Source organism: Epinephelus fuscoguttatus, linkage group LG18 (genome assembly GCF_011397635.1).
Source record: "Epinephelus fuscoguttatus linkage group LG18, E.fuscoguttatus.final_Chr_v1".
In the NCBI taxonomy this organism is placed as follows: Eukaryota; Metazoa; Chordata; class Actinopteri; order Perciformes; family Serranidae; genus Epinephelus; species Epinephelus fuscoguttatus.
The window spans coordinates 34,722,900-34,750,024 of NC_064769.1; the positions used below are offsets into that span (position 1 = coordinate 34,722,900).

General features: G+C 39.8%; 1 protein-coding gene across 1 annotated transcript in view; it reads right to left on the minus strand.

The window, feature by feature from the left end:
• LOC125905621 (unconventional myosin-XVIIIb-like) overlaps positions 1–25,523 on the minus strand; it is a 77,425-nt gene extending 51,902 nt beyond the window's left edge. Inside the window, exons 1-14 of the mRNA XM_049603729.1 lie at positions 25,350–25,523; positions 21,899–22,034; positions 17,987–18,139; positions 16,292–16,660; positions 15,134–15,197; positions 10,653–10,765; positions 10,396–10,563; positions 7,274–7,484; positions 7,045–7,187; positions 6,863–6,963; positions 6,678–6,741; positions 5,053–5,197; positions 3,473–3,640; positions 2,412–2,502 (exon numbers count right to left, since the gene is read on the minus strand). Coding sequence (XP_049459686.1) covers positions 2,412–2,502; positions 3,473–3,640; positions 5,053–5,197; positions 6,678–6,741; positions 6,863–6,963; positions 7,045–7,187; positions 7,274–7,484; positions 10,396–10,563; positions 10,653–10,765; positions 15,134–15,197; positions 16,292–16,660; positions 17,987–18,139; positions 21,899–21,937 — 1,829 coding nt within the window. The 5' untranslated portion in view covers positions 21,938–22,034; positions 25,350–25,523. The remainder of the gene's footprint in view (positions 1–2,411; positions 2,503–3,472; positions 3,641–5,052; positions 5,198–6,677; positions 6,742–6,862; positions 6,964–7,044; positions 7,188–7,273; positions 7,485–10,395; positions 10,564–10,652; positions 10,766–15,133; positions 15,198–16,291; positions 16,661–17,986; positions 18,140–21,898; positions 22,035–25,349) is intronic.
• Positions 25,524–27,125: the final 1,602 nt, after the last annotated feature.

The following is a 27,125-nucleotide window of genomic DNA, read 5'->3' on the forward strand; positions in this document are numbered from 1 at the left end:
AACAGCTTTAAGGTGGGCAACCAAGATTAGTGTCACCAAATCCGTATCTGACCAAAGGTCAATCAAAAGATGACCAGAGAAGTGTGAAGTTGACCTTTGACCGTTTAGATATAAAATGTCATCACATAATCATTTTATCCTGTGAGACATTTGTGTGAAATTTTGTCATGATAAGCACGTGAATTCTTGAGTTAAACCAAAAACATGTTATGTGAGGTCAGAGTTACTTTGACCTTGACCTTTGACCACCAGATTAAAAGCACTTGAATACAAGTGGATGTTTGTGCCAAATTTGAAGAAGTTCCCTCAAGGTGTTGTTAAGATATCACGTTCACGAGAAAGAGATGGACGCAAGGTTGCGGTGATTATGACTGTTGAACTATGACCACCAAATTCTAAATAGTTCATTCTTGAGTCCGAGTAAACGTTCAAGGTTCTTGAGATATTGCGAAGAGAATGAGATGGAGGCAAGATTACAGTGACCTTACAGTTTGACTGTTTCATCGTTAAGTCTAAGTGAATGAGACAGACGGATGACCTGAAAACATACTGTGTCCGGCTACAGCTACCACTGACAGGAAGGCATAAAACGCACTGCAAGGAGCTCACAACACAACGGAAACTGTTTCCATGGGACTCTAAAAAGTGATGCACATGGCTGGGACACTCTTGCTGTTGCCACGGCTCGGGGACTATGTAGCTACTGAGGTCGGCGCTGTCATATTATAATAATAAACAGAGTGCTAATGCAGCAGAAACCTGCAGTAATTTCTGAATCGTGTGTTCACTGTGTTAAAATACACAAATAACCCTTAAATTATATATTATTTTCTAACACCTCTGACTAAGACTAGGAGTGTGTATCTGATATGTGTACTGTACACAATGTACAATAGAGAATACACCCTGACGTCACTTTTTCACGTGACACCGCCTTAATATCTTAACATCACTGAGTGGCAAAACAACAGGTGGCTGCTATGAGTCGGATACTGGAAGGAAAACAACTTAATGCCTTCAAGCAGTAAACAACAACGATCCATATGAGACACCAGACTGTGAGTGGTCTGTGTGGACACGTAGCCAAAAGTGGAGATTCCTTACCGAAAAATGTAGCATGAGAATGAGAAAATAACCAGCAGAGAAAGGAGTATTCAAATCATTTGCTGAAGTAAAAGTACAGGTAAAAGTCCTGCATTTTACTTAAGTAAAATATCCAGAGTATGAGCATAAACAGAACTCATTACAGATAATGTCCTGTTTCAGAATCACATATATTATATTACTGGATTACAATTATTGATGCATTAATGTATTCATCACTTTAATGTTTGAGCTGGTGAAGATGGAGCTCATTTTAATTCTTTATATACTGCTGAGTAGGTTAATCTATAATCAGACACCATAATTTATTTGTTGATTATATTTTGTACAGATAATCTAAATCTGCAAAGTAACTAAAGGTATCAGATAAATGTAGCAGAGTAAAAAAATGCAATATTTCCCATTTGAGATGTAATGTGGTTTCTCAGCGTCTCAGCTAATAGTGCAGAACTACTGTTTTACTGTTTTAGCTGCTATCAAGCCCTTGTGTTATATTCACAAATTAATTCATTCACAGGAACAGAAAATAGAAATGACAGCAGCTAAATCATAAGATCAACTGTGTGAGAATATTGCAGGCGAATACAGAGACATAGCGGAGGATTAATTCCTGACTAAACGTTTAATTTTTTGTGATTTGCTGACCAGAACAGGATGAAGAAAGAGATATTTAGTGGTCTCCAGTTGCTCAAGCATGAAAGTGTTGAGGGAGATAATCAAAAAACATTTTCAGACATAAACAAAATCTTTAAAATGCAACCCAGTCATCTGAAAAAAATGCTGGCATTGTATGTTTCTGCAAACCGTTTGCACGTTATTATGTACAGGATGTTGAAACTTTACATTTCAACAACTCTGTGGTTAACGTGTGGTTAGGCTACTAGGTTTAGGCACTAAAAACCATTTGGTTATGGTTAGGAAAAGATCATGTTTTGGCTTAAAATACATGGTTTTGGTGGCACAATAACGGCTGGAAAAACCATCAATGTGTCGCTAAATATCAACGGTTTTTCAGGGCACCTATCCCCAATGGAAACACAGCAATGACTCCATAAAACACAACCAGTTTTGTTGTTTCTTAGTCTTGAACAGTGGTCTGCAGTTTGGCGGGCTTTTCACCTTGGTGTCACTCCATCCACTATTCCCTCCACCTTGCAATGACAGAGTTCGCTCATATGCTACTTCACTTACAAGCATACAAATGTAACATATTCATGGTGTGCAGAAACGTACAACGCGAACATTTTCTTCTGGCGACTGGGCTGTTAGAATGAGATGTCTCATCGTAGTCTGAGATGCATCCGTACCTGTTGATAAGTGAGACTATGGCGCTGAAGAGTTCCTCGTAGAGTCCAGCTGCCATTCCTTCCACACACTGAGCAGCTGTCAGTCTGGGACCTGCACACACCAGAACGAAGACATGGTTGAAGAAGCTTTCCTTGGATGTAGTACTGACCACGTTTGCCTGTGTCAGGCCATCACTGTAACTAAAATGTCAAAGTAAAAACTATGTGAAGAATTGTCTTTAAATGAATCCCAGATATTCTTGGCAGGTGAATCCTTGTGACTTTGTGATCCCCTGGCTTTCAATGTACAGTGCTACGACAGTGCATTAGCATGTTAGCATTCAGTTTGCATTCTACAGATAAATACTGTGACGACCCTTGTGTCTCTGCCCTGCCTGGCCCGCTTGTGCCGCCGCCCCCCTTTAAAACAGCTTTGAATCAGCATTTAAACCTTTACACTATAAAGTCAAATAGCAACACTGTGTTTTACACATCTATAATTACCTTATAACAGACTCTTCCTTAGTTTGTCCTTGGAGTTTTTAAGCAGCAAAAAAAAGACTGAGATTCAATTAAACTTGAATGTCTAACTCAATAAATAAATTCTGAAAAATCCAAATACTTAAAACATTTTTTGAGATTTTCTCTCTTGTGTGTGAAGGACTCATGAGCATTTCTAAGTTCTGGTTACAGCCCTGCTAATGTCTCACAGACTGGTGGAAGAAGTATTCAGATCCTGCATTCAAAATCTTCGTTATGTACAATCATGTATCAGCAAAATGTACTTAAAGTACTTCAAGTAAAAGGATGTTTCTAGATTAATATTACTGCTGCATGATTGTGTATGTGTCATTTTACTGTTGTAGATGTTTAAGGTTGTGCTTATTTTAACTCCTTTATATACAGTTGAGTAGTTTAATCTACAGCTATGCATTATATTCTATAAGCTTAGGAAGGAGGAGGATCACTTCATCCTTCAGTTTATCACAAACATTAAAAATCAGCACATCTGGAGATACATGATTTTCACTGGACAGGAAGTAACTGAAGCTGTCAGACAAATGTGGAGCAGTGGGACTCACCCTCCTCTGACTCTGCAGTGTTCCTCTCTCTGCTGCCCCCGGTGGCTCTCTGCAGCAGCTGTCGGAGGTGATGTTTGAAGACGGCAGTGTGCAGGTCGTCTCCCTCACAGCCCAGGACACTGCTGGCCACCTGAGCGCTGTCGAAGTTCACAAACTGTCTCCTGCCAACTGAACCAGGGAACAGAGAACGATTCTTATTCACAGGTGATTGTACACTAAAGAAGGCATAATTATATACATTATATTCCAACCGATGCTCCTAAATACAACACGCTGGACCTTAAAACAGTTAATTCAATGCAATCACTTGACAAGTTTGATGTAGCTTTCAGGAGCTTAAGTGTACACCTGTGAGAGAATCCACAAAACAGAGAAAAAGGGGGGTAAAAACAGAATCGAATACATTTTTAAAAGTTAAATAATTTTAACAATAATGAGCTAAAACCACGAAAATAAAGGTAAAAGAAAAGAAAAAATGAAAATATAATTATTAATAATTAAACAAATTATTCTTCGTCTCATGTACAGTTGATTTTTTTCATTGAATCTTTTTTGGTTCTGGTTTTTACATTGACTTTCAATTATTTTTGTTATTCTTTTTTGTTCTTGTTTTAAAAAAGACTTTCATTTTATCAATTATTTTACATTAAAAATCTAACTTTGATCTTTTTTAACATTTATGTTTAATTTCATTATTTTATTAAATCTTATTTTGTTCTTTTTCACATCTATTTTTATTTCTTATCTTTTATTTAATTTTTTTATCTACCTCTGTTCAACCTCTTATTTTTTATTCTTTAATATTATCTTATTTTTTTATTTTTTTTAACATTTTTTTTTTATTTAATCTTATTTTGTTATTTTAAACATTTACTTTCATTTTCATTTCATTTACATTTACTTCTTATTTTTAATTGAATTTTTTTTATCTACTCTTGTTCAACATTTAATTTTTTAAATATTATCTTATTTTTTCCATTTTTAACATTTAGTTAAATTTTAATTTATTAATCTTATTTTGTTCTTTCTTTGACATTTACTTTTATTTGGTCATACTTTTATTTAATTCTACTGTGTTCTTTTTTTTTAACATTTACTTTTATTGATGTATTTAGTCTTATTTTGTTCTTTTTTTGACATTTAAATTCTTTTTTTATTTTTCATAAGGAAAGCTCATATCTAAACATAAACTAGGTGCAGACTTTGTATTGCTGTCTTCATGAGGACCAATATCAGTTTTAAACCATCATAATGAGAACACTTCTGCACTGTGAGGTTGGTCCTGACTACTTTAAAGGACAGTTCGGTTTTTATGTTATTGTTTTAATTCAGCTTTCTATTCTTACCTCTTGCTATTTTTTTAATTATCTACTTAACTGTATTTATTTCTGTCTTTGTGCTTGTGTTCAGGTGTTGTGCTTCAACACCTGAACATCCCCTCTGGGTATCAATAAAGGCTTAAATTACGTGCCAGGGCCTGCATTATGTCAGTGATGGTCCTCACAAGTGTGGAAAGACTAATGTGTGTGTGTAGGGGGTGTACTAACAGCGTGTGAGTGCTGGTGATGAATCAGTGTTACCTTTACAGGCCCCAGCAGCTCCCAGATGGTAAATACCAGCCAGAACATGCCATATTGCCTTCTGCTCGCCGGCTGAGAAGCTCAGCGTTTCCATGGCAGTCAGCAGCTTGGTGAAGGCAACGGACGCACGCTGTTTCTCCTCAACCTAACGAAAGACAGACAGACAGACAGACAGGGAGGGAGGGAGGGATTGTCTGTCTCTGAATTCAGCCACTTAATAAGGTGGAGGAACAGCTGAGTCACATCTCATCTCCCATCACAGCCTGAGTCTCTCTTCAAGATGGCTCTCTTCACTGCATCATTTCACCTCTTCAAAAAACCTCTTTTGCCTCATTTTTCTATTTTTATTCAACCGAGAGCTTCAACCTCTCATGAGCACTGCGGTCGCAGAAAAATATCGTAAATACAGAAATGTTTCCGAGTCTCTCACTGGCTTGTTGCAGATTCATGCTGATGTGGAAATGTTTTTTAATGTTGCACTGGCTGTGGAGGAGAGTGTAAAAGTATGTTTCCTGTCAGCAGAGGGGAGATCACGTCATTGTTTCGCAGATCAGAACTAAGTTTCAAGCCCTAAACTTTGTGTTTGGAGTCCAACAATAAATAAGTCATGTAAATGTGTTTTATATCAGGGCATTTCAGCGATTTAGTGTTGCACTTTCACCAAGTTTGGGGGCTTACTCGAGGCAGAATAAAAGAATAATCGGGTTCATTTTATAGACTTTGAAGAGTTCTGTCCACATTTTACAACTGTTTTCACAGGGTGTCTATTAAGGCCCTGACACACCAAGCTGACGGTTGGCCATCGCTCAAAGTTGGGCCGATGGTGAGCGTCTGCCACCTTCGTATGTAAGGTGCGTCCCGTATTAAAAAATAATGCCTGACGCTACGGCTATCATCGGCGTAGTAGGACAAAGATAATCTTTGGTATCTTTTTTGAACAGTTAAAGAGGGATATGGGTCTCCAGGACTTCAAACTCAACAGCAGATTAAGTCAGCAGTTCTAAGGAGACCTTTCATTGCTGCATGTAGCTATATGCTAACGTCAGGAAAACATGTTATCTTGCTTGCTGACGCTGTTAATGTCTCCCCGATTTTTCATGGCTGAAAGTGCCACTATGCTCTGTAACAGTCATTCCCTGGCTGCTGTGACAGTGCAGAGACAGAGAGAGTGCATTAGAGCAGACTTGACTTTTTCAGGAGGGGATCTCAAAGTGACAGGAGCTAGAACAAAGTGTCTCAGACAAAGGGTGAATACTGATGTTCCAGCACAGAAAGTATGAGGAAAATAAAGTGTTTTTTGACATTAAAGCATGTAAACATAGTCTTTTAGAAACCCAAAATAGGCGTAGGAGCCTGAAAATGAGCCTAACAGGTACCCTTTAACACATACAGTATATTCAGGTGGAAGTATTCACCTCATAAAACATGTTTAAAGAAACTAAACTGCGTCATTAGTGGAAAAAAAAGTCATATGTTCACCAAAGATTAGGTGCCTGCATGCACTGAAGCAGCTAATTGGAACTTGGAGATTATAATGTCATTACTTACACCTGAGATTTTGCTGCTGTGTCAAAGGTCGGTCTAATGTGAGTCTGTGTGTGACTCTTCTGCTGCTCGTACTGTACCTTTGTGGGATGAACAATCCCAAAAGAGTTGTTCTCAGGAAGCTGGTGCAGCTGCAGTTCTGTCCTGATGAAGACAAATATTGAGAACAATGACAGAACTGCAGTACATGTTGATAAGCAGAGGAAAAACATCATCATATTACAAATATTAAACATACACATGATGAGTAATTGTACTTAGTTACCTCATCTCTGTGCTGAGTCCTGCCAGCATCTGAGAGAAGACCAGGAAGTTACTCTCGCCCTGAGTTTGCTGACACACCTTCCATTTGTCCAGCATCATCGTCTGACGGAGAGAGAAAGAAGAAGACATGAGGATCTTTGTACGTAACTATATTTGACTGTTTAATGTGTCTGTGTTGCGTACCTGTAGGTGTCCAGCAGCCACCTGTCCAGCGTGGTTAAAGTCCATCGAGAAGACCATGGCGAACCGAGATGAAGCGTCACTGTGCTGAGAGCTCACGCAGCCAAAAGACCTCAGGATGGTGAACATGGCCTGCACACGCTCCACTGGTGACGGGACAAAACAAGATGAATTAACAGTCAAAAAGCAGAGCGTGGACATATAGTGTGGTCCCTGCTGCCTCTGGACTCACCGCTGATCTTCTCCCTGGTTGTACCGGCCTGTTTGAGGAGAGACAATGTGAACGCCTGGCATGTGGTGGTCTTGCCAGTCCCGCTGCGTCCCACCGCACACACAGTGTGGTCTCTTCTGGTGCCGACCATGGACACGTACACCCGTTTGACCAGAGCAGCCAGAGCAGGAGGAGCATCCCACACTGACTCCCCTCGACGAGACTTTGGAGTCTGAAAGAGGAGAATGAGAAAGAATCAATACTGGTGATCTACACCTCTTCACCTTTTACCAACTGCAACACATAAGCGATGAACACATTAATGCATCATGAGTTATAATCCAATAATATATATTATTAAAAATAAAATTGGACATTCTGACCACTGAGCACTTCTACTTTTGGTACTTTAACTGTCTTTTGATACTGACACTTTTGTACTTTTAATTATGTAAAACACTGAATGCCAGACTTACTTGTAACAGAATATTTACCACTGTAATACTGCAACTCTTACTTTAGTTTAAGTGAACTTAAGGAAAAGAGTATTACTGATAACACTTTGTGATATGACCAGTTAATATACTTTTTTTTGCAGTAGTGCTGTAGCTCTTTGTTTTTTAGACAACATCAGTGACCTTTGAAACTAACTGCTACTGGTAAATGAATAACAAATACTCACAACAGTCTCACGGCATATAATCAAAGTACTTACAAATATGTGATGCGTCTATTAATGGTCAGATATTTTTAAGTGACTAATCTGTACAGACTGTATGACTTGCAACAGACCATGACTTGTAATGCGTTTCATAATTACAAAACATTACTACTGGTAATCGGTTTCATGGGTTTTGCTAAATTAAGTGTCATTTTCTCTGATATTGCACCTCCTTTCAAGATATGGGTGATTCTTTGTAGCAAAAATAAAAAATACAGAATTATTTTTGCTAAATTTGGGGTAATTTTCCTTTTTCCAAAAAACGTGTAAAGACTGAGTGTGTCTAAATGGCTAAATAAGATGATACAATAACTGATTATCTTTATATACCAAATATAGTACATGTCCTTGTACACACATTTTAATTGTGTATTATTATGTGTATTTGTTTTGTCTGATTTTATTTGAGACTGTAGGTGCAAACTAACTGTTTAGCAAACTCTTGCATGTGTTAAGTGGTGGAAAGTAACTAAGGAAATTTACACGAGTGCTGTAATTTCATTTGTGAGGTACGGTAACTTTCTACGAGTACTTACATGTTCTGCTACTTTATGTTTCTATTGAACTACATCTCAGAGAGACATATTTTCCTTATTACTGCACTTCATGTATTATAACTTAAGTTAACGTTAGTTTGCAGATTCAGATTATTAAAACAAAATATAATCATCAAATAAGTTATGAGGCAGCATTATTACTATAGACTGAGCTATCCGAATGAGCACCATGATGATCACAGTGATGAACTGAACACAATAATGCATTTAAAATCCAAGAAACTGTAAACAGGAAGTGGGTGCCAAACTATTGCCTATACTGTATAAAAGCAGCTGAAAAATGAGACCAAACGATAAAACTCGGCAGTGCTGATCAAACATAAACCAAGATTATGTGACAACGTTGCCTGTTTCTTTTTTAAAATGTCTTCAGAAACATATTTTAGCTTATCATTTACCAAGAGAATTTGTAAACAGGAGGCGGGCGCCATATTGTTTACTGTATTACAGAAAGCCAGGCTGAAAAACAGAGGCCAATCCGTAAAAGCAAGCAGTGCTTATCAAATACAAATCAATATTGTGTTGCCATGTTGCCTATTTCACGCCTAAAATGTTTTTAGAAGCATATTTTATCTTACCGTTAAACTTTAATTCATGATTATTACCAAGCCCGTCCGCCATTTTGTTCCTACGAAAAAAATGCACAAACTCGTATTGCGTCACCCACCAGCGGGATCGTTGATTGGTCCAATGCAGCGCAAGGCATTCTGGTAGTTGTAGTTTTGTTACCAACGTACACCGCAGCCATTTTCCTGTGTATTCTCTGGTCATGTTGCACCAATATGAAAAGTATTTGTGTATTTCTACTGCACAGACATTCCAGTTTTATGAAGGAGACTATTTTTCCAGTAGTTAAATACTTCTTTGAGATGATAGATATCTATGACTGCAACTAAACATTCAACTTGTTTATTAAATATGTGTAATATACACACGTGATGTTCCTGACTTACCCACAGTTTAATTGCTACATTATGTGTGTCGTTTATATTTTGTTTTATATCTTGGTTTTTTTATTTTGTGTTTAGCAAAATATCAATACGTTCAGTGGTGGAAAGTCACTGAAGTACTTTATTTAAGTATAATTCCGAGGTACTTGTCCTGGACTTGACTATTTCCTGTTCTTCTGTCTCATTTTCTGTTACTTCATATGTCTACTCCACTACCTTTATCTGATCATTTTTGCAGATTTAGATTCATTATATGAAAAATAACAAACAAAATTAATGATGATTCATTAAAATTATCTCCACTTTTACCAGCTGCAATATTAAAATATTGAACACAATGATGCATCGATAATTATATATCAGTATTATAGGCCTATTTTTTTTATTTTTTTTCTGAAATTGAACATCCTGCATGAGTACTTTTACTTTTGGTACTCTATATAGTTTGATGCTAATACCGTAGTACCTCTATTTAAGTGAGATTTTGAATGCCAGACTTTAATATTAAGTATTTTTACACTGCAGTAGAGCAGCTTTTACTTCAGTAAAAGATCTGAGTACTTCTTCCACCACTGTATTTCTTGTGTATATATACTGCATGTTTTTAGAATACCAGTTTTTATTCATTTGCACTTAAAGGATATATGTTTTAAATGCAAGTCTCATCTTGAACAGGATTTATACCTCTGCGCTGAATTAACTCCGTACCTACAGCGTAGACTCTGCATCGATGTAGAGTCTACGCTGTACCCTACGCCCTAGCCTGTTGTCATCTCCCCCTAGGAAATGGACGTTTTCTAGCAGTCTAAGCATTCAAATTTAAGAACAAAAATGAAAAATATAAAGTTAAAAACAGGCATTTTTTGAATGGGACCTCTGAGTGTGCATCTTTCACAGCTATGTGTTTGACTTCACCTTGCTGTTAGTCTGTAACGGAGGCCAGAAGTTGACCAGGTTGGGTCCTGCTTGTGTGAGCGGCATGCTGGATTTGGCTCGGCTGGTCAGATTGTGCAGAACTCCACACTCGTTGACGCTCTGTAGGTCACTCAGGTCCTCGCACAGGTCCAGGTCTGATGGGTTGAGCTGTGGAGGAGAGGAAGTAGACACTGTCAGTCTGTTAAAGTGTTAACAACACACAGGAAGATACTCAAAAGGAAAAAGAAGTGAGTTACCTTCTCAATCTCGTACTCTGTGACATCATGCAGAGACCCGTCTGTCTGCAGGCGGACTCTCACTCGGCCTTCTGGGAGTTCAGGTGTGCCTTCATCTGGCTTCAGCTGAGTAGCTGAAACAAGTACAGACCGTCCAATCAGAGAACAAAGAGCAAACTCCCTCAGTGATAGATTCAAACACACAACACAACCTGTCAACAACAACAACACCTGTTATTGATGCTGAGTGGCTGAAATGAGTCAGTGGTGGGAGAAGTATTTACATCCCATACTGAAGTAAAAGTGCCAACACAACACTGTGAAAATAATCCTACTTAAAAAACAAAGAAATATTGTGTGTAAAATGTACTTAAAGTATCAGTTGTAAAAGTACTCATTGTGCAGTAAACTGTTTATATATGGACATTATTAAATAGTTAATACTGCGGCATGTTACTGTTGTAGCTGCTCCAGGTGGAGTTGGTTTGAGCCACCTTATAAACAATTAACTAGTTTAGGTCGTGGTTCCCAACCTAGAGGTCAGGCCCCTCCAAAGGGTCAACAGATACACACAAGGGGTCGTCACATGATTAATGGGAGAGAAGAAGAGGAAGAAATTAAATTCGGATGCATTAACCCTTCAAAACCTCAGCAAATTGGTCTCATTACTTTCAAGAACACATGTAAAAATGGCCCAAAAATTATTTTTAAAAAATGGTACAAAAAAACAACAAAGAAATTACCTTAAAATGTGCTGAATGTATATATATATATATATATATATATATATATACACACACACACACACATATATATATATATATATATAAATATAAAAATCTTTCCCTGTCTCTGTTTATATATATATATATTTAGAAACAGAGACAGGGAAAGATTTTTTTTTCTCTGTAATATAATTTTAAAAATACATTATAAAAATTATAAATACAATTTTTCTGGGCATTTTTTCCTTTTTTTGATAATTTTTCTTGTCTTGTTTGGGCTTTTGTCAAATCTCTTCTGTTGGTGTGAAATATTTGGTAATTTGACCATTTTAAAAAACGATTTATATGTTTTCCTGTGTTCTTTACTATATTATTCCTTTTACTAGAATTAAAAAATAACTAATCACCTGAAACATGATAAGAAGATGCCTAAACCACACACCGATTCTTTGATAAGCGCTAAAAGATAAAAAGAGTGGGAACCACTGGTCTAACATTGAATAGTCTGTTGTATTAAATAAGTTTAACACATGTTTTTTACTGTCAAATCTTTTTATGACAAACAAAGTGAGGTGTCTGAAAAATGTAGTGCAGTATAAACTACAGTATTTGCCACTGAAATGTAGTGGAGTAGAAGTACAAAGTACTCATATGGCCGCGTATTTATGTCTCTCTAAGCCTTTCTGGCATAATTCTCTGATCCCTGCATGTAAAAGGTCAAAGGTCAGAGGTCTGTTTGGCCATATGAAGGTCTAATGGGATTATTACAGTGCAGTAAGATGGATGGATGGATAAAGGGAGCAGATGGATCTGGAGCAGCATCAGGAGTCACATATTGACTCTGCTGTAACTAATATGTAATATGATATGTAGGTAATAAAACAGGCTGAAAGATTACCGGAGATTGTGTGTGGATTATCAGAGGACTCCACTAATCCACACACATTATGTCCTGAACAAGAGAGACGATCTCCATGTGCACACCACAGTGGATTTTGTCTCTTCCACTCAGCCCTTTCAACACCTCGACATTTATCCGTATCAAAATAGATTAGGCTAATATATAAATGATCTCTACTGATTTGTTGGTTGACAAATCTTCAGCCCAATCACCATATGTATCATACCAACGTTTCCAAAGTGACCGGGGGGGGAGGAGATGGTGGATGGTGGCTGCAGACCACTGTTCAACAGACTGTATAAATAATGGATGAAGCTACCATGACATCACCCATCCGTTTGTGGACTCCTGTTTAAAGCATCAAGTTCGTAATTTCAGCTGTCGCCATCTTGGATTTTTGGAGCCAGAGGTGACCATATTTGGACGAGAGGGTGGAACTGTGGAGGAGCGAGGGGTGGATCTGACTTACAGGCTATAACGACGCCTTGCACACAGCCTGTCACTTAAGCAGCCCCGCCCTTAAATATGCATAACTTTAGGCCTTAATAAAATGTAAAGAGTCCCAAGAGCCAACTTCCGTAGCCGAGGATCGGACCGCCAAGGCCCCCGCCTTGGTCTGCTGCCCGATCCACAATGCACCACTCCCTTCTGGATCCCTCTGCGGGTGGTGGGCCTGCAGGGGGACGAGCCCATGTAGCCAGTTCGGGCTGGGCCCGGCCAGACCCCATGGGCGAAGGCCCGGCCACCAGGCGCTCGACCACGGGCCCCAACCCCAGGCCTGGCTCCAGGGCAGCGCCCCGGTAACCCTCCGGGCCGGGTACACATTCTCCTGTTGTTGTCCATCGTGAAGGGTCTTTTGAACCATTCTACATCTGACCCTTCGCCCAGAACCAATCTGCCATGGGAAACCCTACCAGGGGCAAAATGCCCCCGACAGCATAGCTCCTAGGGTCATTAGGGCACTCAAACTCCTCCACCACGATAAGGTGACGGTTCTCGGAGGAGCGGCTGGGATGAGAATCAGCACCTCCAAGTCTGAGGCCATGGTCCTCAGCCGTAAAAGGGTGGATTGCCCACTCCAGGTCAGGGGGGAGGTCCTGCCTCAGGAGTTCAAGTATCTCGGGGTCTTGTTCACGAGTGAGGGTAGGTTGGAGCGGGAGATTGACAGGCGGATTGGGGCGGCGTCAGCAGTGATGCAGGCACTTAACCAGTCTGTTGTGGTGAAGAGGGAGCTCAGCCAGAAAGTGAAGCTCTCGATTTACTGGTCGATCTACGTTCCAACCCTCACCTATGGTCACAAGCTCTGGGTAGTGACCAAAAGAACGAGATCGCGAGTACAAGCGGCCGAAATGAGTTTCCTCTGCAGGGTGGCTGGGCTCAGCCTTAGAGATAGGGTGAGGAGCTCGGACATCTGGGAGGGACTCGGAGTAGAGCTGCTGTTCCTCCACATCGAGAGAAGCCAGTTGAGGTGGTTCGGGCATCTGGTAAGGATGCCTTCCGGATGCATCCCTTGGGAGGTGTTTGGGGCATGTCCGACCGGGAGGAGACCTCGGGGCCGCCCCAGGACACACTGGAGGGATTACATCACCTGGCTGGCCTGGGAACGCCTCGGGGTTCCCTCGGAAGAGCTGACGGAAGTGGTTGGGGAGAGGACTGTCTGGGCTTCTTTGATGAGGCTGCTGCCCCCGCGACCCGGACCCGGATAAGCGGAGGACGACGAGTACGAGTACGAAAATGTAAAGAGGTGAATAATATAAAAATTCAGCCTCCATACAGTTGTCATGAATGTTAAAATTAAGGAGGTTGCTGCTTGTTCAAGACCAATAAACAACAAAACCAGTTGTGCTTTAGTGACTCATTGCTTTGTTAAATGCAGTTTTTTAGGCACCAAACGTGAGTGTTTTGTTGGGATCCATTGGCGTTTTCATCCAGGATTGTGCCCCTAACACCAGGAATTTTAAGCCAGAACATGATCTTTTCTGAACCATAACCAAGTGGTTTTTGTGCCTAATTCTAACCACATATTAACCACAGAGTTATTCAACACGTCCACTACAAAGAGACATGCATATGTAACAGGTTTGCAGAAACATACAATGCTAAGATTTATTCTGGCGACTGGGTTGCAAATCTGTCACCAACATGGTCAAAATACAGGATTATCCCAACTTTGTTTCTGAGAGATCATGTTTCGTCATTCATTTTATTAAAGAAGAGGTTAAGATACCACAATACCCATGAGCCTCAGCTGCTGTTGCGAGAGAGAAGAGACAGTCAGAGATATGAATCAGAGCTGTATGTGAATATCAAATGTTTGTTCTGTCTAATTTGTGAACAAAACACGGTGCCGTATTTACTGAGTTTGTTCAGTAAATTCGGCACAACAGAACAAAACACTGACTTATGCAGCAACATCACAGAACTGAACGCTCTCTGATCAGATATTTCTCAACAAAGACTCTGGTTTTAAACAGAACCTTCATACTTTTAGCAAAGAGGGTATTTTTTTTCAGCATCTTTTACACTAATGGTTAAACCAACAGAGTTTCATGTCAGTCCAAGAAGTGTGAAGCGTGAAGAAGTATGAGTCACATAACGTTGTCTATGAGGAAAAACAATGAAAAAAAAAAAAAAAAAGAATGGGTCTTTTATTTCCAGGAACGATGGCGTTCTCCTGCTTCACAACTCTACTGATCTGAACCGTCAGGCTCACTCACTTGTGATCAATTATTTACTGTCTCATTCATGAGAGGTTTGTCTCAACTTGTGTGTGGGGGGAAAATAAAATCTTTTGGTGGATTTTTCTATGTCTGATGTTTGATAAACAAAACAAAAATGTGTGTGTGTGTGTGTGTGTGTGTGTTTCTATATCTTACCAAGGGTGTAACCATCCTTGTGAATGTACCACACAGTTCCAGCTTCGTACCAAACATCTCTCACCTGAAGGACAAACAGAGATATGATATGACATGATAAATGTCATTTCGTCTGTCTGGAGAGAGCCACCTGAATTCTTATCAATATGTTCAGTGTTTATTTGCAAACATTTAATAAACGAATATAAATTAATTTGGACTAAAACATGACTAAAAGGCCCAAAGACAGTCCCTTCAAGGGATAGTAAAAGCAATAGGAAAAAGCAAAAATAAAAGGGAAAATAATAAGGAAAATTAAAGGGACAAAAATAAATAAATGACAAAAAATAAAATATAAATTTAAAAAATGTAAAAAAAAAAATTAAAAAAAACAGAAAAAAGCTAAGTAATTTATTTACAAAACATAAATTAATATAGATATATGAAAATATATAAATAAATGTATACGTGAACAAATAAGTTTAAAAATATTTTTTGAAAAATTCTATTAATTAATTAATTTATTTATTTATTTTTAATTCTTCTACAGATTTATCCAGCACTCCTGTGACTCTGTTTTTAAATTTAAAAAAGCAGTCTCCAAATTAAAGTAATCACAAATTGTAAACTGTAAATGTTAAAGCAGGAGGCGGCAGGAATATCAGGAAATGGAATTAAAATAATTAAAATTTAAATTTGAACTGAATGATCGAACTGAATGTTAAAAAATGAGTCCGGTGCCTTATCCTTTAAAAAAATATTTTTGCTGCACCACTTTTGTTGTATTTGGATTTTAGTTATGCTTTTTTATGTTTATTGATTTGTCCCATTATTTTAATTTTTTTTTATTAATTTCATAATTGTTTCAGCTCTGTTCATTCAGTTAGTCAGTTTTGTCTGGTTTGTTTTGTCCAGGTGTTGGGTCATGGTCAGTATTTGTTGGGAAAATTAAAGGAATAATTGGACATTTTGGGATGTATGCTTGGAGAGAGTTAGAAGAGAAGATCAACATCACTCATAGCTGCAATTTTAAATTTAAGCCATCAGAATAATTGAAATGATTCTCTAAAGCCACTAAATGTAAATTTAATCACTCTGTCTAAACGCTTTTTAATAATTAAACATTTAATTAATTAAACAGTGACAAACTCTCTAATTATTCCCACATAACAAACGTACCTCTCTCCTGTTCTCATGCTCTGTTATAGTTGTGTCTGCCTGCCTTCCCTCTGGCTCCTGCCTCTCCTCCATCCCTTTCTCCTTCCTCTCCACCTGTTGCACCTCCTCTATCCTCTCCTCCTCTGGCTTCTTCATCTTGTTCTTCTCTGACCTTATGTCCTGTTGCTGCTTCGGTGGCTCTGGTGTTACTTCCTGTTTGTTGCTGGGCTTAGGAGACAGAATGAGCCTCTGAGACGACGATCGGCCGTCTGTCTGTTTGCTGCTGTTGATCAGGTGCTCGGCCCGCAGAGCCATCTCTGCCTCGAGGATCGGAGGAGTCTGATCTGGGAGGAGGAACTGTTGCACGAGGTTGTTGCTGAGTTTGCTTGGCTGTAGGGGAGGAAACATAAGAGGGGGAATTTATGGAATAGTACAACATTTATTTGCTTTCTTATGGAGCGTTAGACGAGAAGATTGATACCACTCTGAGATCTGAATGATAAATATGAAGCTACGCTCCCCATCAACATTGACTTAGCCTGAACCCAAAGTATCCTGTTCCCTAACCCTGATGTTGTGATCTGCATTGCTTTACCTCAACTTAACCTTTCCCTGACTACAACTCCAGTGCAGGGAATACTATCTGAAGGGAAAGGAAACACTTACAGGTTAGCTTAGCTTAGCATCAGCAAGCTTGGCTCTGTCTGAATGTTACAAAAACAATTTCCAGGAAATTCAAAGCTCACTGCTTGACAAGTTATATCTTGTTTGACTGAGCCACTCAAGAACTAATGCGTAAGATCAAGTTGTGGTTTTATGGAGGGTTGCTAAAGTCTTTGCAGGAAGTCTCCACCGAGATAGAAGAAAAGGGTCCAGCTGCAGAGCTCATGTCTCCAGGTCTGTGAGCCAATGGGTGTAATCCCTCCAGCGTGTTCTGGGTCTGCCCCGGGGCCTCCCACCAGTGGGACGTGACATGCCCCAAACACCTCAAACGAGAGGCAACCAGTTGCCATCCTGATCAAATGCCCGAACCACCTCAACCGAACCCCCTCGACGCGAAGGAGCAATGGATTTACTGCAAGGTCCTCCCTCTATCTCTAAGGCTGAGCCCAGACACCCCACGGAGGAAACTCATTTCAGCTGCTTGTATCCGCGACCTCATTCTTTCGGTCACTACCCAGAGCTCATGACCATAGGTGAGGGTTGGGACGTAGATGGACCAGTAAACCAAAAGCTTTGCTTTCCGGCTCAGCTCCCTCTTCACCATGACAGTCCAGCACAGCGCCTGCATCACTGCAGATGCCGCACCAAATCTCACGCTCCATTCTCACTCGTGAACAAGACCCTGAGATACTTGAACTCCCTTTCTTGGGGCAGTCACTTTCTCGCAATGTAAATGCAGACAGTGTCAATATTCTCTAGCCATTACATTGTGCAATCAACATGTATTTCCAATTTAAATACTTTCACTCTGGCTTAATAAAGAAAACCAAAGCTGCTAAAGCACCTCATACCTGGAACTCTCTTCCCATTGGCTAACAGAAATATTCAATCAGAAAACCACAACTTTGCATTTTCACACTTGTATACAGATTAAAAAAAGCTTTTCTCCTTTTTCCACTCGTTATATATTGAGCGCACAGACATGAGAGTGGCATCAGTCTTCCCATCCCAAAACATCAAACTATCCCTTGAAACGAACGTAAGATCCCTCACTGCTCTCAGCTCTTCTTTTTCTTTGCTCTCCGGCTCTTTCTGTTTGGTCTCCTTCTCGGAGCTTCTGACCAGCTGTTTGAGGAAGCCGCCCGGCACAGCTGTCAGAGGTGGAGGAGGTTCGGCCGCGACCACCGGCGTCTTCTCCTCCTTTATCTGTAGATTGATTGATTGATCATAGCAGACACAAAGTCATTGTGTGATGTGGATAAACAGAACACTGGATTCATACAGCATGCTGGGATGATGGTATTTTTTTGTAGAATGATGGAAACTGTACATGCAGGTTTTCCCTCTGCACACATGCATGTCACATTACAGGTTAACCCAGTTATGCACAATGTTGTTTTCCTCAAACATTTTGACAAAATAAACCAGTGGTTTCATTTCTACCAGAGACAAATGTCTAAAAACCTGGACATGAAACTATCTGCAAGGCTCGATACCACCTGAGAGAATACCAAAAAATAGGGTATTTTGTAATTTGGGGGAACAGACCCTTTAAATGAAGGCCAAATGGTTCACTAGACCATTCCTCTGATTCTGCACATTCACTACATTTGCTTGTGAGAATGGTTAGAACAAAGGTTTGGCCCAGGTCACCTCAGATATCACTATTCAACCCAGTCACCAGGAAAAATTACTGGTATTGTACATTTCTGCAAACCAAAGATATGTTATATTTGCATGTTGTTATGTAGCTGATACACTGAAACTTTACATTTCAACAAAGCGGTTAATGTGTGGTTAGGTTTAGCCACAAATACCTAATTCTGGCAGCACTATCCCCGACGGAAACGTAGCAATGTCTCAGTTAACAGCAACCAAACACTAACCCGGGAAATGCAGCGATGTCACACTTTTTGCGCCTCTATCCTGGCTGGAAATGCAGCAATGTCTCGGTAAAAAACATCCGCTTTTTGAAGCACTATCCTGGCAGGAATCGCGGTGACATCTGGGTAAAGAACAATCACTGTTTGTGCTGCCATCCCAGCAGGAAAAGCAGTGATGTTTAGCTGAAAAACAATCACTTTTCGTGGCACTGCACCGGAAGAAAATGCAGCGTGTCTGTTTAAAAACAACCACTTTTTGTACCACCATCCCCGCCAGAAACGCAGCGACATCTCTGTGAGAAAACTGCTGTTTGTGCCACTAATCTGGCAGGAAATGCAGAAACGTCTAAAAAAAGAAAAACCTCTTTTCGTGGCGCTGTCCTGGCAGGAAAAAACAGCGACATCTGGGAAAAACAATCACTTTTCATGGCACTATCCCTTCTGGAAATACAGCGATGTCTAGGTAAAAAACAATCTCTTTTTATGGCACTATCCCCGCAGGAAACGCAGCGATGTCTCTGTAAAATAAAAACAATTTTCATGGCACTATCTAAACAGAAAATGCAGCGATGTCTCAGTAATAAACAATCTCTTTTGTGCTACTATCCCAGCGGAAAACACAGCGATGTCTCTGTACAAAACAACCACTTTTTTGCTGCTATCCCAGCAGGAAACGCAGCGACATCTGGGTAAAAAACAACTTCTTTTCACGGCACTATCCTGACAGAAAATGCTGCAATGTCTCAGTATTAAACAACCGCTTTTGTTGCACTATCCCGGCAAGAAATCAGCAACATCTCACTAAAAACAACTGCTGGTTGTACTGCTATCTTGCCAGGAAATACAGCGATGTCTCAGTAAAAAACAGTTTTGTTTTTTGTTGGTCTACAACAGTGGTCTGGAGCCTGACAGCCATCTCTAGCTGTCACATCATCCACCATCTCCTCCAGCTCCAGATGACAAAGTCAGCTCATAGACTATGTCACTTTAGAAACACTGATATGATACGAATGAGACTTGCAAATGTTATGTACAGTATTTGTGGTTTGCAGAAACGTACAATGCCAACATTTTCTTCTGGCGACTGCACTGTACCAAGAAGTCAGATCTCTCACCTCCACATCCTGTCGTCTTCAACCTCCCTAAACTTTTCACACTTGAGAATAATTTATGATTTAATATAAAGTTTTCCATCTTTAAGAGGAACTGTGAGTCAGCGGCTGAGACAAGCTTCATGAGGGAACCAGAAGTGCCAAACAGGGAGGCGACCAGAGGCCTGACATTTAATTAATAGATATCACCTGCTGACACAATAGGGAATATCACAAAGGTCAGTAGGACAGCTGTTTCACATTCAGACGAGATGTAGTCATGAGAAACTTTGTGAGGATCCAACTGAGGAAAAGACTATTTATAACACTTATGGTTAAGTTATTGTCATTTTCCTCTTCACAGAAAAGTTCTGGAATAACTAAGAACAAATTTGAGATCTTTGTTCCTTTCTTAAATAATTTCATTTTATGCAGCTTTATACTTTGACTACACTACATGCCTAATGCCAAATTTAGACCAGGATCCGCTCAAGTGTGCTTGAAAAGGCTTTTATCATTCTGCATATTGGATGACTAACCAGAGAAAATGTGCCTGCCATGGTAGCGGTTTTTTATAACATGCCATGAACTTTTGTTCATCTGTTTCAGAATTTCATGAGAGCACATTCCAGGGTTTCAGAGTCCCAGCACAGTTTAAAATCGTGGTGGAGGAAGTATTCAGATCCTCTACTCAAAGTGGAGTTGAAATACGCCTACAAGCTCTTCTAAACTTCTCTCATGGTTTCATGTTTGAGGCCCAAAGAAGTACAAATACACAACATTTGACCAAAAAAAGATGAGGGTAAAAGTCCTAAAACTGAACTTTATTGCTCTCCCATCAATGTTAGACTCTATACTGCTACCCTTAAATAAATGTTTGAGAAACTATGGTATGCAAATTGGCAACCATACCCACATATTTTGGGCATGCACTAAGTTAAGTACATTTTGAGAAAAGATTTTTGAGGCACTTAAGAAAATATCTTACCAAATTCTCAAAAAAGATTTGAGTATGTTGAGCCCATTTTAGCCACTACTTTGGGTGTCCGAAAAAATCTCATAACCACCTTCCAATCGAACTCCCTCCAAGTATTTGAGTTGGTTACCAAGTGTGCGCCAATACATACCTCCTCCCATTTGTCGTAGCTGTAGTTTCTCATGACTACATCTTGTCTGAATGTGAAAAAAATCTCATAACCACCTTCCAGCCGAACTCCCTCGAAGTATTTGAGTTGGTTACTAAGTGCGTCAATACATACTTCCTCCCATTTGTCCTGTGGTATGTCTGAACCCATTTCCCATCTCCTTTTTATCTGTCGTGTATCGTCAAGAGTCATGATCTACAACTTTCTTGCCCCTACTTCCTGTTTGTACTTTTATCAAGAACTCCTCAATTGGGGTGGGCTCCAAAACTGTATTCCAGTCCTATTGTTTATAGAAGATCCTTTAATTGTAAATATCTAGAGAAGTCTGTTTTGGGAAGCATGAATTCCTCCCTTAACTCCTCAGATGACTTATGGCTGCCTTCATGACAGAGTTGGTGTAGATTTGTGAGTCCATGTTCTGCCCACTTTCTAAACACTGCATCCTTATGGGAGGGGGTAGTGAGCAAATGTGTACAGGAAAGATCCCGAATCCATGTTGTTTCAGGGTTTAACTGTGCAGCCCCCTGAAAAAAAAAAATTAACTTCGGGAATTTGCACTTTTCTTACTGATTGTACAAAAATATTGAACATCGACACAAATACCAGCTCGCCACAGATGACACCATGCAGCTGTAAAAAGCTCAGACTCGTACACTAAACATGCTCGATGACTAACATGCAGTGACACGGCGGGATGATTCAGGGTTAGAACAGAGGGGCCACTCACCATGTAATCAATGCTCCACACACACACACACACACACACACACACACACACACATACATGCAGTCAAGATTATACATTAGACGTCCAATTAACGCAGCATGCAGCATCCCTGCACCTCCCTTCTGCTCCCACAGTTTTAAGCGTGAAGACAGTGCCATGGTTTCCACAGGGAGTTGTGGGAGGTGGATTACAGCCAGATGTGATGTCAGAGTGGCGGTGTGTGTGTGTGTGTGTTCGCAGGGAAAGATAAACAACCTGATGAAGAAGAGAGACAGTTGAAAGTGAGGAAAGTGACACAAGTGTGAAGCTTCAGCCGCCGTGAAGACGATGACAAGTGTCAAACGTGACTTTCAACTTTGAGATTTAAAACATTTCATTCCCTCAGATCAGATCAGTCAGAAGTCATCACACACACACACACACACACACACACACACACACGTTTTTCCATCACTGAGACGTGTCTCAGCCACTCCAGTGTCCAGGCGTCATTATTCTTTAAGAAACCGTCTTTTTTCTTTAGTGTATAATCACCTGAAAATAAGAACTGTTGTGTTTTCGTTACCTTAGAATGAGCCGTTTATATCTACACAGGGAGCAGGTCCACGTCTATGGTGATCGCCATGTTACACCACTTTGTTTCTACAGTAGCCCGTAAAGAAACTCTAGAAAGGGACATTTTCAAATTTTCGCATTGGCCAGTTACGTGCAATACTACAACTTATGTTACATATTTTCATATTGCTGTGTATTTTATTTTTTTCTATTGATACTTCCTGTTTGCGCTCTGCTGCTGCAATGTTGAAAATGTCCCCATTGTGGGACAAATAATGGATTATCTTGTCTTGTCTTTTCTTGTCATGTCTTACCTTACCTCGCAACCATATCTTATCTTGTTTTATCTAATCTTATCTAATCTTACCCTATTTTATCTTATCTTACCATGTCTTATAACCTTATCTTATGTTACCCTATCTTATCTTGTCTTATCATACCCTACCTTATAATCTTATCTTATCTAACCCTGTCTTTTCTTATCTTGTCTTGTCTTATCTTACCCTACCTTATAATCTTATCTTATCTAACCCTGTCTTTTCTTATCTTGTCTTGTCTTATCTTACCCTACCTTACAACCTTATCTTATCTTATCCTATCTTATCTTGTCATATCTTGTCTTGTCTTATCTTACCCTACCTTATAATCTTATGTTATGTAACCCTATCTTATCTTATCTTGTCACGTCTTGTCTTATCTTACCCTACCTTATAACCTTATCTTGTCTTACCCTATGTTATCTTATCTTGTCTTATCTTACCCTATCTTATCTTGTCATATCTTGTCTTGTCTTATCTTAACCTACCTTATAACCTTATCTTATCTTACCCTATCTTATCTTGTCATATCTTGTCTTGTCTTATCTTATCTTGTCTTGTCATATCGTGTCTTGTCTTATCTTACCCTACCTTTCAACCTTATCTTGTCTTACCCTATCTTATCTTATCTTGTCTTGTCTTATCTTGTTTTGTCTTATCTTGTCTTGTCTTATCTTACCCTATCTTATCTTGTCATATCTTGTCTTATCTTACCCTACCTTATAACCTTATCTTGTCTTACCCTATCTTATCTTATCTTGTCTTATCTTGTCTTATCTTACCCTATCTTACAACCTTATCTTACCCTATCTTATCTTGTCATATCTTGTCTTGTCTTATCTTACCCTACCTTATAATCTTATGTTATGTAACCCTATCTTATCTTATCTTGTCACGTCTTGTCTTATCTTACCCTACCTTATAACCTTATCTTGTCTTACCCTATGTTATCTTATCTTGTCTTATCTTACCCTATCTTATCTTGTCATATCTTGTCTTGTCTTATCTTAACCTACCTTATAACCTTATCTTATCTTACCCTATCTTATCTTGTCATATCTTGTCTTGTCTTATCTTATCTTGTCTTGTCATATCGTGTCTTGTCTTATCTTACCCTACCTTTCAACCTTATCTTGTCTTACCCTATCTTATCTTATCTTGTCTTGTCTTATCTTGTTTTGTCTTATCTTGTCTTGTCTTATCTTACCCTATCTTATCTTGTCATATCTTGTCTTATCTTACCCTACCTTATAACCTTATCTTGTCTTACCCTATCTTATCTTATCTTGTCTTATCTTGTCTTATCTTACCCTATCTTACAACCTTATCTTACCCTATCTTGTCTTATCATATCTTGTCTTGTCTTATCTTACCCTAACTTATAACCTTATCATATCTTGTCTTGTCTTATCTTACCCTACCTTATAACCTTACCATATCTTACCATACTTTACCTTACCTGACTTTACCTTACCTTATAGAAATACTTGATCAGCAAGAGGCCAGAAATCTAGAGTTAATTTTTGATTCTGAATTAAACTTCCATACTGAATACACACATCTTGAGAGGATTAAATCTTTTCTTTCATTTCAGTTTACAGAAAAACTCTTAGTTATGAGTTTGTTTTCAGCCACTTAGACCAACTTATTATTCAGTGCCCGGTAAATCAATCCAGCTTGTACAACATACTGCTGCCAGAGTGCTCAGAGTACTCACAAGCACTAGTAAATGTTACCATATTTCTTCTTCTGTTCTGGCCTCCTTCCAATCACTTTCAGATCCGACTTTATATTGACGTCAATTGGAAATCAAACAAGCTGCATCAGTGTCCTCTTCTAAAAGATCTGCCTTCATTGACATATTCAAATGATCTAATATGTATTTTATATCTCCCATGAGTGTTTTTTCTTCTGTTTTTATCGTCTGTCACAAAGTGCGATATAAACATATTTATTTTTGTCAAACACGACACAGCTTCCAACCGCGCCGTTCACACACTTTGATCCCTGTTTATTTCTCCGCTTCTCATGTTCCACTCCAGTATTTTCAGCTTTCTCGTCTATTCATGGGAGGTGGGCTCGGGCCCTTCCATTAGGTATTTGTGTCATTTCAGTGGCATGTATCTCACTTTGAACCCAGTAAACTGCATTTAAATCTGGGTCATACAGGAGGAACACCCCCCCCACAACGTCTCTGCCTGTGGGCTCCACATTAGGCAACTGGTTGTGTCTGTCCCTGTAAACAACCCCACAGATCAACAGGACGAGGCAGCGTGCCAGTCAGGGTAAAACCACACATTTTTATGCGCCAGGTGACACTCTAAACTCCACTTCTTTAACGTCCAACATGTACTTGTCTTAAACTGTAGATCCCACACATGAACGGACACATTTATGACCCATGAGGAGTCTCTAGAAGTGTCCTCCTAATGAGCCACCAGAGACAGAAACAATAAAAAGAACAGAGCCAACCATAAAAACCAGTCTTCCAGTGACTGGAGTCTGGAGCTGGTGTTGTATTCTGTCTGAAGCCAAAGTCAAATCACATATCACACCCCGGCTTGTGTGTCACACAAGGCCCCGGTCAGGGCCTCGCTCTGTCTCTCTCGCCTCAAATCATCTATAAATACAACCTGGAGAATGTCATTATCTCTAATTGTCTGTGTACGTCGGACACACTCAACACACAGTGGCATACCTTCGGAAACAGGCAAAGAAAGCGGGCAAAAGATCCAGACGGTTAATGACAAATCCTGAGAGCCCCGCTGTCACACAAACACCACCACGGTAACACACACTGGGCAGGACAGACTGAGAGGGGCATGCAGCAGTGGAGTCAGAAATAGAGTGACACACGGGGGTCTGCAGCCAATCCCACACAGTGATAAGCAACACGGCAGGGCTGACAGACGAGGCCTCTATAAATATCTGCAGGCACAGGAGGGGGAGGACGGGGATACGACCCTGTTTGGTGAACTGTTTGATACCAGAAGAAATGAGAAGTTCAGATTTTATTGTCACCCAGCTGTACACAGAGTGGTGTTTCCCTGGAGAACAGGAAAGAATATGAGGTGCAAACAAGATACAAGACAAGACACACACTGATATACAGCTCAATAACTGAAAAATATAAAAACAGGTAGTGCACATAAATGTAAACAAATGTATTATGATGTAAAAACTGTTGTTTCGAGTATTATCTACAACATCTACAGCTTGTTTTTTAATGTGTGTGAATGTAAGGGGGAGGGGGGTGATAATGGACGCCGGCTGTTCCCGACACGAGTGCACATGTGTGGCTCTGCGCCACATCAGCTGTCCACTCTGACTGACGGCCCCAGCTGAGGGACCGAGGTGAGAAGGAGGAGGAGCCTCCTGGGTTCCTGTGAGGAGGGGAGAGAAACAACAACTCTACAAATAAATGTTTATCAGTGCAGCTTCACTGGGGCCCCTGGGGTGGAGGGGCCCGGTCGCCATCTGGAAATACAGCCACGTTAAAAGAAGAAATCCCAGTAAATCAAAATGGTGCGATTTTCTGCATGTGCCGTCAAAGAGGCATCTCCAGCATGGTTTTCTGTTTTTTTAAATAGTATAAAATTTATTTGCTATTTTGTTTTGTAGTTTTTGTCACATATACACATATGTAATGATGATTGCTGGGTAATATGTGTGCTGGTGTCCAATATCAGGTCCCTGTTTAATCATTTAATGAGATGATATGATTTACAGTAGATAGTTCAGGAGCAAAATCTCTCAAGACTAACAAAGTGGGCACACCTGCAAGACGATACAACATAAAAGCTGCAGTAAGAGACACTGTTGGTAAAACAGGGCACACTAGGGCCCGTCACAACTACCTTACACCACTGGTTTTCACACAAATGATTTGCAGTATTTTAAAGTTTTATTATGCAGGATATTACAAAAGACAACATATGGACTCCTACAGAATCAGCTCCTATGAGCCACTCTCAGTGTGTAGTGGTGTATTTATCTACAAAGACTCTGCCATCTGCCTGTGTTTTTTTATTTTCTTGTTATTTTCTGTGTTTGGGATGTTTATTGGCGTGTAACCCCACACAGCTCAAGTGAGCTCAGGGCTTCATAAACAGGTAGTGAGGTATCTGTAGTGAGTGAATCTGGGGTTGGCTTTTATTTTTTGTTGGTGAGTGTGTCTACAAACCGATGATCCTGCAGAATATTTCTTACAGAGACAGTGATGCTGCGGAATTAAGGTTTTTATTAGTTGGCTCACTGCTTTGGCCCAAATTGAAAAATCGAGTCGGCTATTCGGTGGATTCTGATTAAAGTTTGATCAGACAGATAACTTTGGTGATCCTCCGGCTTCTCATCTGGTGACACCATGAAGTTGAAAATTCTAATAACTAGTCCATACGCATTGGTAGCTTTGTCACCTTCTACCTATGCCGATCCTCAATGCCTATGTGCAGTTTCACATAGATTGACCACGTCA